Source organism: Nicotiana tabacum, chromosome 3, assembly GCF_000715075.1.
Source record: "Nicotiana tabacum cultivar K326 chromosome 3, ASM71507v2, whole genome shotgun sequence".
Lineage (NCBI taxonomy): Eukaryota > Viridiplantae > Streptophyta > Magnoliopsida > Solanales > Solanaceae > Nicotiana > Nicotiana tabacum.
Window position 1 is genome coordinate 173,037,198 of NC_134082.1, and position 13,551 is coordinate 173,050,748.

Here is a 13,551-nt window from a genome sequence, read left to right on the forward strand (position 1 = left end):
AAGAGTGTATTACAGTGGCTATTAATTGTTATGTTGCTTTACTCGAGTTATCCCTCCTCTTGAATGCCATAACCATCTAAAAGCTTGACTTTCAAAGGTTAGTTTAGTTACAAAAAGGAACTCTCAAGTCAAAATAACTATCGAAAACAGCATAGTTTCAAGGTATATACATACTTATAATATTGCAGCTCTTCTTTTCTTTGGCTGAAAAATTGCATAACGTGAGAGAGATATTGGATTCATTTGTATATTTAATTGGAAGGATACTTGGAAAAGTTAGATAATGGAAAGGCTCTCTTCGTTGCTACACAAGAGAGACAAGTATAACATGCCATGTAGTATATAAGATTGGTAAAGAATGAGGAAAAGGAAACAATGCTTTAGTAATGATTATGCACAAAAATGGAGGATAAAGCTTAAATTCTTAAAGCTAATATTAACCATTAACAAAAAAAAAGGTACACAAGTTAGCTATCTGCGGCTTTTAGTAACAGTAGTCTCCAAAATTATAGTAACTTCTCGAAGTATGAAGTAAATGAGCTTCCATGCCTTTAACTTCCTAAAGCAACCCAATCTTTTGCAATAGCATTCGAGAAACAATTAGTGATGATTAATGCCGGTGACCTTCATAACTTGTTTTTCTCTTCGCAAATAGGATTTGGAGAGTACCTGTTGTCAATTCATTAGGTCGTTCCATAATAGGAAGAAAGCCGATCTTTGATCTTTTTCAATGCTGCTACAACATCAGTCATGTTCATCCTTTCACCAGGAGATTTAGCTGTGCAATTCATGGCTAACTCCATAACTGATGCCACACATTGCAACTTTTCACTTATGTTTTCGTCATCTAGTGTTAGTAAGTCGCCATCTATGATTTGATCCAGCTTATCAGGAAGTGAATTATGCACAAAGCTTCTCAAATCCAAATCTCCCGTGAACATTTCATCGTTAGGTTTCTTCTTTGTAAAAGTTTCCAGCAACATGATACCATAACTATAAACATCAGACCTCTTGGATATAAGACCTTCCAGTCCATACTCTGAAAATGAAAAATTAAATATCAGTAACTAACTTATAATGTGTTAATCGAAAATCTTGTCACACCTTAAATAAAAAAAATTCACCTGGGGCAATGTAACCAATTGTGGCAAAGGTTGTAGTATGAGCAATGGATTCTTCTTTTGTTAAGAGTTTTGCAATGCCAAAGTCAGTCAGGTGTCCCACCATGTCTTTGTCAAGCAAGACGTTACTAGGCTTCAGATCACAGTGAATAACAGGTACCGAGTAACTATGATGGAGATATTCCAGAGCAGATGCAACATCAAGCATGATATTCAATCTTTGCTTTATGTTTAAAAAATAATCTCGAGAATATAGCAACTTGTCTAAGCTCTCATTTGGCATGTACTCAAGTACCAATGCTTTAAAATCCAACTTACAACAGCTGCTAATGATCTTGGTGAGATTTCTGTGACGAAGATTCCGCAAAATTTCACATTCTCTATCAAAGGTTTGAAATGTACCTTCCATCTGCACATTGAAAACTTTAACAGCTACAATCATCCCATCTGTTAATGCCCCCTTGTAAACAGAACCAAAACTTCCACTACCTAGCAAGTTGTTTCCATCAAAGTCCCGAGTTGCTCTTTGAAGATCATAATAGGAAAATCTTTGTGGTGCTACATCTAGCAACCACTCATCATCAGCTTTGATTGTTTTACCATGACGTCTCTTCAACATGAAAACTATCACTGAAGCAAGGCCTACTAAAGCAATAACAGAAGAGACAACGACGATAAATATCACGATTCTTTTCTTTGATTTACCATGACAGGCCTGGACATGCATTTGAGGGTTACCACATAATCCTTCGTTTGACACGAAAGACTGGTAAGGGAGATCAGCAAAAGGTCCTCCATTCGGAATTTCCCCGTGTAACCTATTGAATGAGACATTAAAGGAGTCTAGTTGCTTAAGTGCCTCTAATGACTTTGGAATAACACCAGACATATTATTATATGAAAGATCCAATGCTTCCAAATTTATCAGTTCTCCAAATGTCTCAGGAATAGATCCTTCAATCCTGTTATGAGCTAAAGACAGTTGAGTCAATTTCTGTAGACTTCCTAATGTATTAGGAATGTTGCCTGAGATTTGGTTCCAGGAAAGATCTAGAATTATTGCAGCCTTGAGGTTTCCAACTTCAAGTGGTAAAGAGCCATTGAAGATATTAGAAGACAAGTTCAGCTTCAAGATGTCTTTGAGGTTCCACAGACTTGAAGGTATGCCAGCGGTGAAGCTGTTGGAATCAAGATAAACCTCCCTTAGGGAAGTTACATCCCCCAAGCATCGAGGAATACTTCCCTGCATTTGATTTTGTGAAAGGTTTAACAAACCCAAGTTGGATAGCTCACACAAACCATTCGGGAAAGGACCACTTATTTTGTTTGCTCCAAGTGAAAACTGTTGAAGTTTTTTCAAAGAACTTATTGTTCTGGGGACAATGCCAGTCAAGTCATTGTCTTCCAGCTTCAAATAAGATAAATTTCTCAAATATCCGATTTCAATGGGAACATGGCCCCTGAGGTTACATCCATCTGCCTCAAATATTTGAAGAGAAGAAAGATTGCCGATGGACTTTGGAAGCATTGCATTTAGGGGATTAAGAGACAATATCAATTCTCTCAAGTGTTTACAATTGGCCAAAGGAGTAATAAAGCTCAGTGGTGAAGATTCACTAGTAAAGGAGTTGTCTTGCAAGTTGAGAATTTCAATAAATCTTAAGTTTCCTAGAGAGTCAGGAACTGAACCTGTGAGTTCATTTGCACTGAGTTCGAGAATGGTAAGCTTAGACAAATTTGAGATAGAACTAGGTAAAAAGCCATTAATGTTGTTCGCACCTAGAAAAATTCGTTCAAGATCGGGTAATCTATGGCCTATAGTGGAAGGAAGATTACCTGAAATGTGGTTTTGTGTGAGTGAAATAGATACAAGACTTGACATATTGAAGATACTAGCAGGGATCGACCCACTAAAGGTATTGAAATCCAACTTAAGCTGCAGCAACTGTTGAAGGTTACCGATCTCATCTGGAAGTACACCTGCAAAATTCCGTAAGATTATTATCAGTAGAAGTATTTGAAGAACTAGAATTCCAATATCTTGTCTGATTAAATATTATTCAATACCTGTGAGGTTATTGACTCCCAGATCAAGTACATTAAGCATAGTCAAATTTCCGACCTCTCTCGGTAGAGGTCCTTCAAGCTTGTTGTCCCACATTGATAAAACTTGAAGTGATGAAATGTTGAATATGGTTAAAGGAATTGAGCCCGTTAATTTATTTTTTTCCATGCCCAATTGCTTCAAGTTATAAAGATGACCAATCTCATCAGGAATTGTGCCTGTAAATTGTTAAGCAGAAAGATTTAAAAAAAAAATCATGAACTGATTTAAGTAACGTTGCTGGATTAGAAGTAATTTAGCTCAAAATAAGACTAGAGCTGCCGCTGTGCCTAATGCTACAAGTTGAGTTATTTCAGGGGATAAAAATAATGGTGTATGGTCACAGGAAGATATTTTAAGTAGTCTGATGTAAGAATATACTAAGAAAAGCTCAATGCAGCTGCGTGTGTTTATATTTTGTCATTGAAGTATGAGATACCCAGTGATGATCATTTTTAACGATGCCACTTGGATATGGACATATGGTCAAGTTAGTAGCTGAACTTCTGTTAAAGTACGCTTCTTAATTAAATAGAAGCCCCTTTCCCTTTCTGTTCTATTTCTGATCATTTCCGTGTATGAAAATGTTATCAAGAACCAATAACTGAGCTGAAATATATGTAGACTATATGAATTAATGGTTTTTGACGCTTCAAACATCCAGTTATCAATCAAAATGGAGCGAAAATGCCTTGGACCTTATGAATTTAAAGTCTTCCCACTCTACATATTCCAAATTTTCAGAATTTTCTTGTACCAGAAATGCCAAAGGCAAAGTTGAAATGCATGGTTAAATACTTGTATTAACTTGTTCCAGGGCTTCTGTTCATCAGTGGAGATTCCTCTAATCAGCAACTATTGGTTGCATTGTACAAAGTTTTCGAACTGTTTCAACACATGCAACCAAGATTTAAAGAAAAGACATTGTTTAAAGTTCTAATAGAGTGAAGTGCCCTGTTGATAACTGGATAACTAATTAGTCAAATGCAGCCTGAGATTCATATGCACAACTTGCTATTCTAGTTTGATTATGGTCTTGATAGCTTCCCAATAACTATTTATAAAAAATAAAAAATAAAAAGATACCTTGTAATTTGTTAAACCCAAGAGCTAAGATTTGCAGCAGCTGTAATTTCCCAAGTTGTCTTGGAATTGCTCCAATCAAGTTATTTTGCAACAACAATAGGACTTGAAGTTCCGAGCATTCTGATATACTTCTTGGTATCTCTCCACTTAACATGTTGAAGTTAAGTCCAAGCCTTTGCAATCTTGGAAGGCGACGACACAAATCAGATGGAAGATCATCAGTTAAACCGGCATTTCCGAGATCCAAATATTCCAGTGTCGAGATGTTAAATATGGAGAGCACATTAGAGCCATTGAGCTTATTGAATCCAAAGCTTAACCATTTCAAACTCTGAAGAGTGGCTATTCCTAAAGGAATATTTCCTTCCAGATTGTTGTATCTTAAATTAAGGAATCCAAGATTCTTCATGTTTGCGATAGAAGAAGGAATGAACCCACTGAAACTATTGTTTTCAATGGCGAACATTTGAAGGTCTTGTAAATCACCTAGAAATTTAGGAATTTCTCCAGTGAAGTTGTTGAAACTAAGATTAATGGTTCTCAACTTTTCCAAACGAGTGAACTCTGGTGGAAGTTCACCCTGGAAATTGTTGTAGCTTAGATCAAGAGAAATAAGAAAAGAAAGGTTGCCAAGTTGTGGTGGGATGGTACCAGTAAACCCCATGTCTGAAATATTCAGTTTAATCACTCTATGATGACGAGAGCCACAAGCGATTCCAATCCAGCTACAAACAGAGGTAGAAGAAGACCAGTTTGTTGAAAGAATGCGATAAGGGTCTGAAGTGATGTGGGCTTTCAAGGCTAGAAGAGAAGATTGATCAGTGCTGATATTCATGGCTAAGCATGAGTGAAAAAATAACGAAAATGCTAGAAGCTGAGAAGAGGAGGTTTTCTCCAGTAATGATGTCCTCATTTTGTTTGAGCGAATGGGAGGAGATTTGTTTACAAAAATGTAGTGCTACATTTAAACATTTAAAGTAAGGATGGGATAATTGATGAGCAATTTTGCCATCACTTTGTTATCCATCGACGCCGGGGACATATTATATTCCCCCTGTTATGACAAAAAGAATATAATATGTTTTGTATATTATATTCTCCACTATAAAAATTTGTTGAAATAAAACATTCGCATTTAGACATCGACCTTTAGGATTCAAAACTGAATCCAAGTAGGGACAGGCACTAAATATATAAAGCTAGGCAATTGGTATAACTGTGTGCGCTCTAGCTGTGTGTGTTGATTGTTGAATTCACACTCATTATATTGATGGTCCTTTCCATTCTGTTAAAAAGAATTTATCATATACAATTTCTTTATCCCTAAATGTTGATCAACCTTATCTTCTGAAATTCTACTCACAAAATTTCAAATTTTTTTTCAAATAAAATGCATGTTCAAACACAATTTTAACTTTCAAAATTTATTTTTTCATCTCATCTTCAAAAACTCATTTTTTCAAGTTTCAACCAAATCTAAACACTAGCTAAGATAAAGTAAATTATTTTGGCTAATATTTTTTCTTTTAAAACATTTTGATACTAGTGTAGTTTTAACCTAAAATACCTTTACGTAGTTTTTGAATAGTTAAATTTTAATTTTAAAAGTTGATCATCAAGTTTGATTAGATGAGAGAATGGATCAAATTAGCATGCCGAACAAATTGAGATGGGTGAAATACTATATGTCACTGGATGACTAAAATTTCTGCCCAGTTTTTAGTGTTCCACCAAGTGCTCTTTGAATATTCCTTCCAGACAAACTTTTATTTTAAAAAAAATTAATTTATAAAAGCAATCTCAAATAATAACTCATATAAACTTCAGATTAATAGTGGGACATTTAGATTTAATATGAATGTTTATTTCATAGTGCTTAATAGAAATGTTTGTTTATCATTGTTTACGAATTTAATTAACATGCTATTATAGACTAAACCATTACTATTTAGAAACAAAACTACTAATCTTTCAAAAGCACTGAATTTCAAGCAGTATCACAGTGGTGATCCTTCAAATCCGATGCCTCATACGAGAAATGTCAAACTTTTGCCATCTCAAAGTAAAGTCTTACTTACTATCTAATTATATTTGCTAGTGGAAACTTAGAATCGACTTTTAGTACAGTGGCCAACCCATGCTTATTTTCCTCAGCTTAGTGGGAAATCTCTTTCTAACTTAGCCTCATTCTTTGAACCTTCAATCCGTCCATATTGACTTGTTTTCTAACTTGAATCCACTAGATTTTATAATTTATATAATCCATCCAACTTTTCACTTGAGTTTTGCGATGACGATTCATTTGCTAAAAGCGTTCCATTTGCCTTTGGTGGTGCCATCCAATTAATTTTGAAATTTTGGTACCCGAAAGAAGCCAAGTTGCCAATCACGCTTAAAGTCTTCCACTAGCTTCTTCCATCTTTTCTTTTTTTACCCTGAGTCAACTGATTCGACTAATTGAAATTCACAACAAGTAAGTCCACTAAAGTGCTTTGCAACGAAAGATAATCTACTTTTAGAACTTGACCCAAGACTTCCGGCTAATGTAAAGCTATTCTAACCATCTCACTACACTCATTGATCCTCCACTAATTTTTACGTTCTAGCTACTCTATCATGACTTCCATTATTTCGTACAACTGAATTTTTGCCTCTTTGATTAGGTAACAAAATCAAGGAGTTAATTCTCGTATATGATCATCCAACTTACAGCTTCTTCTTTTTTTGCATTAAACTTACTATATGTTATAAAATATAACCCAAAATAACAATATAGAACAAGAAAAAACAAACTAAGAGATATAAAGAGAAAGAGAGGAAGAGAGATTCTTATTTCTTCTTCAATTGTGTGTATTTTCCTATCTATTACAAGGCCTTTATATAGGCATAAAAAGTAAAAAAAATATGTCATGGAATATGTCATTGAACATACAAAATATGTCATTGAATATGTCATTAAGCATTTGAGATGAAGATCATGGAAGAAGAGTAGACATCCACCATAATGTGATATTTATCATAATATATATGATGATTTTGAGAGATATAAAATTAAGTTATGAACCTTTTTCAGGTAAATACCACAAAACTAGATTTTGGTTCCTTCATAAGAGTTATAGATTTATGAAATACCTTTCCAGAAAGTCCTGGATCACTTAAATTGGAGCTCTGTACAAAAAAATATGTAGAAAATTCTAGTAGGTGTCTAGTATAAAAACGAGTTTAGAAACTTACCAAGAGGAGCAACTTGATCTTCACCAAAAACGAAATTTGCTTGTTGATTTAGTAGAAATCCATGGTTTTTTTTATGAAACTTCAGATTTTCAAGTTTCTACGGAGGAGAGAGAGAGAGAGAGAGATAGAAAGAGAGAAATGGATAGCTACTCTTCTTTGTCTTGAAGAGTAGAAAAAAATGGGGAGTTTATGGATAGATATGAAATAAAATAGTTACCCAACTACTAAATATTCTTAGATAAATACAAAAGGTTGGAAACCCAAAAACTTAATTATATATTATATTTAATAACAACTAGTCTAAATAATATTAAGTGTTACATATAGCAACATCATGGAACTTCATTGCCAATATTAACACAACCTAAAATAAGAAATTTTCATATATTGACCATTTCACATTTAGGAAGTGCAAAGTAAAATATTTCCTCGTTATAAAAATGCCCAATCAAGAGTGCAAATATTATAAAAAAAATTGGGGTGTTACAACTCTCTCTCCCTAAAAAAAATTTTGTCTCGAAATTTACCTTGTACTAGTCCCGAAACAAATGTGGATATTGAACTCGCATATCCTCTTCTCGCTCCCAGGTAGCTTCTTCGCCTGAATGATTTCTCCAAAGAACCTTCACTAATGGGATTCTCTTATTTCTAAGCTCTTTTATCTCACGCGCTAAGATTTGGATTGGTTCTTCTTCATATGTCAAATCAGGATTAACCTCAATAGACTCAATAATAAGAACATGAGATGGATCTGAGCGGTATTTTCGAAGCATAAAAACATGAAAGATGTTGTGGATCTTACCTAATTCAGGTGGCAAAGCTAGCTTATATGCAACCAGACCAATTCTCTCAAGTATTTCATAAGGTCCAATGAATCAAGGGTTAAGTTTACCTTTTTGGCCAAATCTCATAATCTTCTTCCATGGAAAAACCTTTAAAAATACCTTATCGCCCACCTGATGCTCAATTTCACGCCTTTTAAGATCAGCATAGGACTTTTGTCTGTCTGAAGAAATTTTCAAACGATCCTTGATGATTTTTACCTTATCTTCAGTTTGTTGCACAATCTCAGGACCCACAAATTTTCTTCCACCAACCTCATTCCAACAAAGAGGCGTTCTACATTTTCTCCCATATAAAGCTTCATAAGGAGGCATGCCTATACTTGATTGGTAGCTATTATTGTAAGCAAATTCTATTAGGGCTAAGTGTTTGTCCCAACTACCCTTAAACTCAATAATGCAGGCTCGAAGCATATCCTCCAAGATTTGTATTACCCTTTCAGACTGGCCGTTCATTTGTGGATGGAAAGCGGTACTAAAATTCAACCTGGAACCCAAAGCTTCTTGCAAGCTAGACCAAAATCTAGATGTAAACCTCGGATCTATATCAGACACAATAGAAACAGAGATTCCATGCAGCTTCACAATCTCATTAATGTACAATTCTGCTAAACGTTCAAGTGAGTAGTCCATTCTGATTACCAAGAAATGAGCACTCTTAGTTAGTCTATCTACAATGACCCAAATTGCATCATGATTTATTTGAGTGCGTGGAAGTCCAGAAACAAAGTCCATCGTTATCCTTTCCCATTTCCATTCAGGTATTGACAAAGGTTGTAGGAGACCAGTTGAGACTTGATGTTCAGCCTTTATTTGTTGACATACCAAGCATTTAGAAATGAACTATGCAATGTCTTTCTTCATACCACTCCACCAATAGTGCTCCTTAATATTCCGATACATTTTAGTACCTCCAGGATGCATTGCATAAGGTAAACTATGTGCTTCAATCAAGATCTGCTTTCTCAATTCATCATCATTAGGAACACACAACCTATTTTTATAAAATAAGGTACCATCTTTCCTTAATGAAAAATTTGATTCTCTTCCATTTTGGACTTTTCAACTCGTTTCACAAACTTCTCATCTAACTTCTGTGCTTCTTGGACTTGCTCAAGTAAGACTGGATTGACTTGCAAATTAGCAATGATAGAACCATTAGAATTAAATGAAAGGCAAACATTCATGGCTCTTAATTCAAGAAGTAAAGGCAAAGGACTTAGAGTTAAACTTGCAAGGGAATTGCGACTCAACGCATCTGCAACCACATTGGCTTTACCAGGATAATAATCAATCGTGCAATCATAATCTTTGATGAGTTCAAGCCATCTACTTTGTCACAAGTTTAAATCTTTTTGTGTACCCAAGTAATTCAAACTCTTGTGATCAGTAAATATGTGATACTTCTCTCCGTATAAATAATGCCTCCAAATTTTTAAGGTAAAAATAATGGCAGCAAGTTCAAGATCGTGAGTGAGATAATTCAACTCATGCGATTTCAAATTTCGAGAGGCATAAGCAATTACTTTCCCTTCTTGCATCAAAACACAACCCAAGCCACGATGAGATGCATCACTATATACCACATAATCTTTTCCTTCAGCTGGCAAAGAAAGTATTAGAGCTTGTGTCAACAAGGATTTGAGCTTTTTAAAGCTCTCTTGACACTTGTCATCCCATACAAATTTGGCGTCTTTCCCTAAAAGTTTGGTCAAGGGAGAAGCTATAATAGAGAAGCCCTTCACAAACCTTCTGTAGTATCCTGCTAAACCTAAGAAACTTCTTATCTCAGTTGGAGTTTTAGGGAGTTTCCAATCAACAATAGCTTGAATCTTACTAGTATCAACCTTCACACCTTCAGATGATATAATGTTCCCTAAAAAAAGCCACTTCATTCAGCCAGAATTCACATTTGGAAAGCTTCGCGTAGAGTTGTCTCTCTTTCAGAATTTGTGTGACAATTCGGATATGTGTATCATGATCTTCTCTATTCTTGGAATAGACTAAAATGTCATCAATAAACACAACCACAAATTGACCGAGATAAGGCTTGAATACACGGTTCATTAGATCCATAAATGCAGCAGGAGCATTTGTCAAACCAAATGGCATTACCAAAAATTCATAATGGCCATACCTGGTCCTAAAAGCAGTTTTAGGAACATCTTGCTCCCTCACACGCAACTGATAATATCCAGACCTCAAGTCAATTTTTGAGAATAAGCTGGCACCCTTCAGTTGGTCAAACAAGTCATCGATTCTAGGCAGTGGGTATTTGTTCTTGATTGTTACCTTGTTCAGCTGTCGGTAATCAATACAAAGCCTAAGAGTGCCATCTTTCTTTTTCACAAATAAAACAGGAGCTCCCCAAGGTGAAAACTGGGACGGATAAAATCTTTCTCAAGAAGTTCTTGCAATTGAGCCTTCAACTCTTTTAATTCAGTTGGAGCCATTCTATAGGGAGCGATAGAAATAGGAGTAGTTCCAGGGACAAGATATAGGAAATTCAATCTCCCTTTCTGGAGGCAACCCAGGAAGATCATCAGAAAATACATCAGGAAAGTCGCACACAGTTGGTATGTCCTTAAGACTTGGATTCCCCAATCGTGTATCGACTATATGAGCAAGATAGGCATCACAACCTTGACAAATCATCTTTCTTGCCAAGACCGTAGAAATAATATTAGATGACAATGATGTTTCTCCTTGAACTACCATGTGTGAATATGCAGGAGTTCTAAATGTCACTTGCTTCAACCTACAATCAACCAATGCATGGTGCCTATGGAGCCAATCCATGCCAACAATAACATCATAGTCTCGGAAGGGCATTTCAAGCAAGTCGACAGGGAAGACCAGATTTTGAATCATGAATGGACAATCTCGATAAATCCTGTTAACAACAGCCTGATGACCTAATGGACTCGTGACCAGCACATCAAAGTCAAGTCTCACAGAGTTAACAGTGTCGGGAAATGCAAGTGATGAGCAAACATAAGAGTGTGAAGATCCAGGATCAAATAATGTAACAACATATATGCCAAATAAGTGAAATTTACCAGCAACCACGTCCAGACCATCATGGTAGGTGTATGAGTTTTGCCTTGGCCATAACTTGGAGTACTGGCAATAGAAAAATTTGACTTATTCTACTTATGATGTAATGATTTATGTATACTCTTAGTCTTGGAATAGTCAAACTTTCCCTTTTGGATGGACCGCCATAATCTGAATTACCCTTCCTAAACCTGTTTTCTCTCCTACTAGCTTCTTCCTTGTCAATTCTTTCCCAAGTAAGTGCAGCTGAAATCAGCTTGGAAAAATCCTCAAGTTGTAAGATTGCCACTAATTTTCGAATGTAACCATTCAAACCTTCTTCAAATCTTCTGCACTTGTCTCTTTCACCATCAATAATACCTTTAGCATAGCGAGAAAGCCTGAGAAAGTTTTGTTGATACTCTGCAATAGACATACTCCATTGTCTTAAATTCAGAAACTCTTTCTTTTTAGCATCACAATAGACAGAAGGAACATATTTTGCACGAAATGATTTCACAAAGTCATCCCAAGTCAGCACCGGAGGTTTTGCTTTTGCATTTGGCACACTTACCCACAATCATAGGCATCTTTTTGTAAAAGGGAGATAACATACTTAAATTTGGTAGCATTAGTACATTCCAATTGTTCAAAGACCCTCTCCATGCGCTCAAGCCATTGTTCAGCTACCGTGGGATCTGTAGTGCCTTCAAATTCAACTCCGCCCATTTTTCTCATCCTCTCAAAATTTATTTTACTAGGTTCTGACATTGTCCCAGCTAAGTGACGAAAGAATTCAGCCATCTGCTGGAATGGAGGAGTCATAAATGGAGTATTATGACTCATTGCTCTTGGATTACTGCCCATTTCATTTTCACTAACACGAGGATGATTTAGGTCAGGCAAGGGTTCCTCATTTCCTCCCTGAAGGTGAGACATGACATTATACTGGGCCTGACTTTCATCAACGGATTCAACAGCTCTATTCGAAGAAGAGGCCATATTAAAATTCCTATAAAAGATAAGATCACACCGCATTAGGGACATGTACATGATGCATATGCACACAGAATACAATAAATTAAATTAAACAAGTATGCAAAAATTTATAAACTCCAAGTCATTTTCAAGAAAGGAAATAACAACAATTACCAGGTACTATCACAACAAAACAAATCCTAGAATCACAAACCGTGGCTCTGATACCAAAACTTATAGCAACCCCTTTGGGAGGGTACTGCTTAGGAAACAAATCTAATTTACTACTTACAAAATATTAAAAGAGATATTAATAAAAATATTCATAATAATTTTAGTAGCGGAAGTAGGCCCATGCGAAAAGGTTCAAAGTGCAATATATTTTTTTTTTTGGAAAATACACCATAATTTTATTTTAAATGAAATACAATATCAAAATATTAACATATGGTGATATAACCCTTCTTGATTAATCAACAAATTAAAGCAACTTCCTAACAGATTTATACAATCATTCAAAATTACTACAAGTTTGTGTTGTACATAAATTTTAAACTATTGGGTAAAAAAAAGAAACTAGTTTTCTCCTTTTCTACATATTTACAAGACAAAGTGTAAATTCAGCATATTACAAGACTTGAGTTATTAAAACACTCCAATACAATAAAATAAGTTACAAATTCAAGTTACAAGATTTTGGTCTTTAAAATCCAACAAGCCTCCAAATAACATAAGTGTGACATACATATATATATGTATGTATATATCCTGTATATCTTGTATATCATGTATATCATGTATATATATATATATATATATCCTGTATATCCTGTATATCATGTACATGTCTCAAAACTATGCAAACCAAGGTGCATATTCAAATGTGATCTCCATAAATTCTCCCAAAAGACTACTTCACCCTGGCCATCTTCAGATTTCATCCCGAACATTTCCTACGATAGAAAACAACTATCGCTAAGCATAAAGCTTAGTGGTGTATAAACTTTAGGCTTGGAGTCATTAAATTCTCCAATTCCCCTTTTCAGTCATAGTTAGCTCAATTTAACATAATTTAAAACAAGTGAACAAATATATCAAACTTTGAAGTGTTTCCAAATATCAATAACAATGTTCAAGAGTCTAGAAAGTG

At 35.2% G+C, this 13,551-nt stretch overlaps 2 protein-coding genes across 2 annotated transcripts; both read right to left on the bottom strand.

Annotated features, from left to right (window-relative positions):
- Positions 1-410: 410 nt before the first annotated feature.
- LOC107815650 (uncharacterized) lies at positions 411-5,492 on the bottom strand. Its single transcript, XM_016641264.2, has 4 exons — positions 4,312-5,492; positions 3,189-3,404; positions 1,125-3,101; positions 411-1,039 (listed from the first exon to the last, which is right to left on the bottom strand). The coding sequence occupies exons 1-4, from the start codon at positions 5,222-5,224 to the stop codon at positions 684-686; spliced, it is 3,462 nt and encodes a 1,153-aa protein (XP_016496750.1). The 5' UTR covers positions 5,225-5,492; the 3' UTR covers positions 411-683.
- Positions 5,493-10,841: 5,349 nt separating this feature from the next.
- LOC142178017 (uncharacterized) lies at positions 10,842-12,425 on the bottom strand. The gene is made up of 3 exons (XM_075247334.1): positions 11,998-12,425; positions 11,566-11,824; positions 10,842-11,510 (listed from the first exon to the last, which is right to left on the bottom strand). Exons 1-3 carry the CDS (start codon positions 12,423-12,425, stop codon positions 10,842-10,844), a joined length of 1,356 nt encoding a protein of 451 aa, XP_075103435.1.
- Between the last annotated feature and the right edge of the window lie 1,126 nt (positions 12,426-13,551).

What these genes read in the sequence shown, in the direction of transcription:
- LOC107815650 (XM_016641264.2), bottom strand. Translation starts at nt 5,224, where the DNA reads ATGAGGACATCATTACTGGAGAAAACCTCCTCTTCTCAGCTTCTAGCA. An exon ending in GGGAGTCAATAACCTCACAG is followed by an intron (nt 3,102 to 3,188) that starts GTATTGAATAAT and finishes GGAATTTTGCAG; the next exon opens with GTGTACTTCCAGATGAGATC. An exon ending in AATTGGTTACATTGCCCCAG is followed by an intron (nt 1,040 to 1,124) that starts GTGAATTTTTTT and finishes TTTCATTTTCAG; the next exon opens with AGTATGGACTGGAAGGTCTT.
- LOC142178017 (XM_075247334.1), bottom strand. Translation starts at nt 12,425, where the DNA reads ATGGCCTCTTCTTCGAATAGAGCTGTTGAATCCGTTGATGAAAGTCAG. An exon ending in AAAGATGCCTATGATTGTGG is followed by an intron (nt 11,825 to 11,997) that starts GTAAGTGTGCCA and finishes AAACTTTCTCAG; the next exon opens with GCTTTCTCGCTATGCTAAAG. An exon ending in TGACTATTCCAAGACTAAGA is followed by an intron (nt 11,511 to 11,565) that starts GTATACATAAAT and finishes TTCTATTGCCAG; the next exon opens with TACTCCAAGTTATGGCCAAG.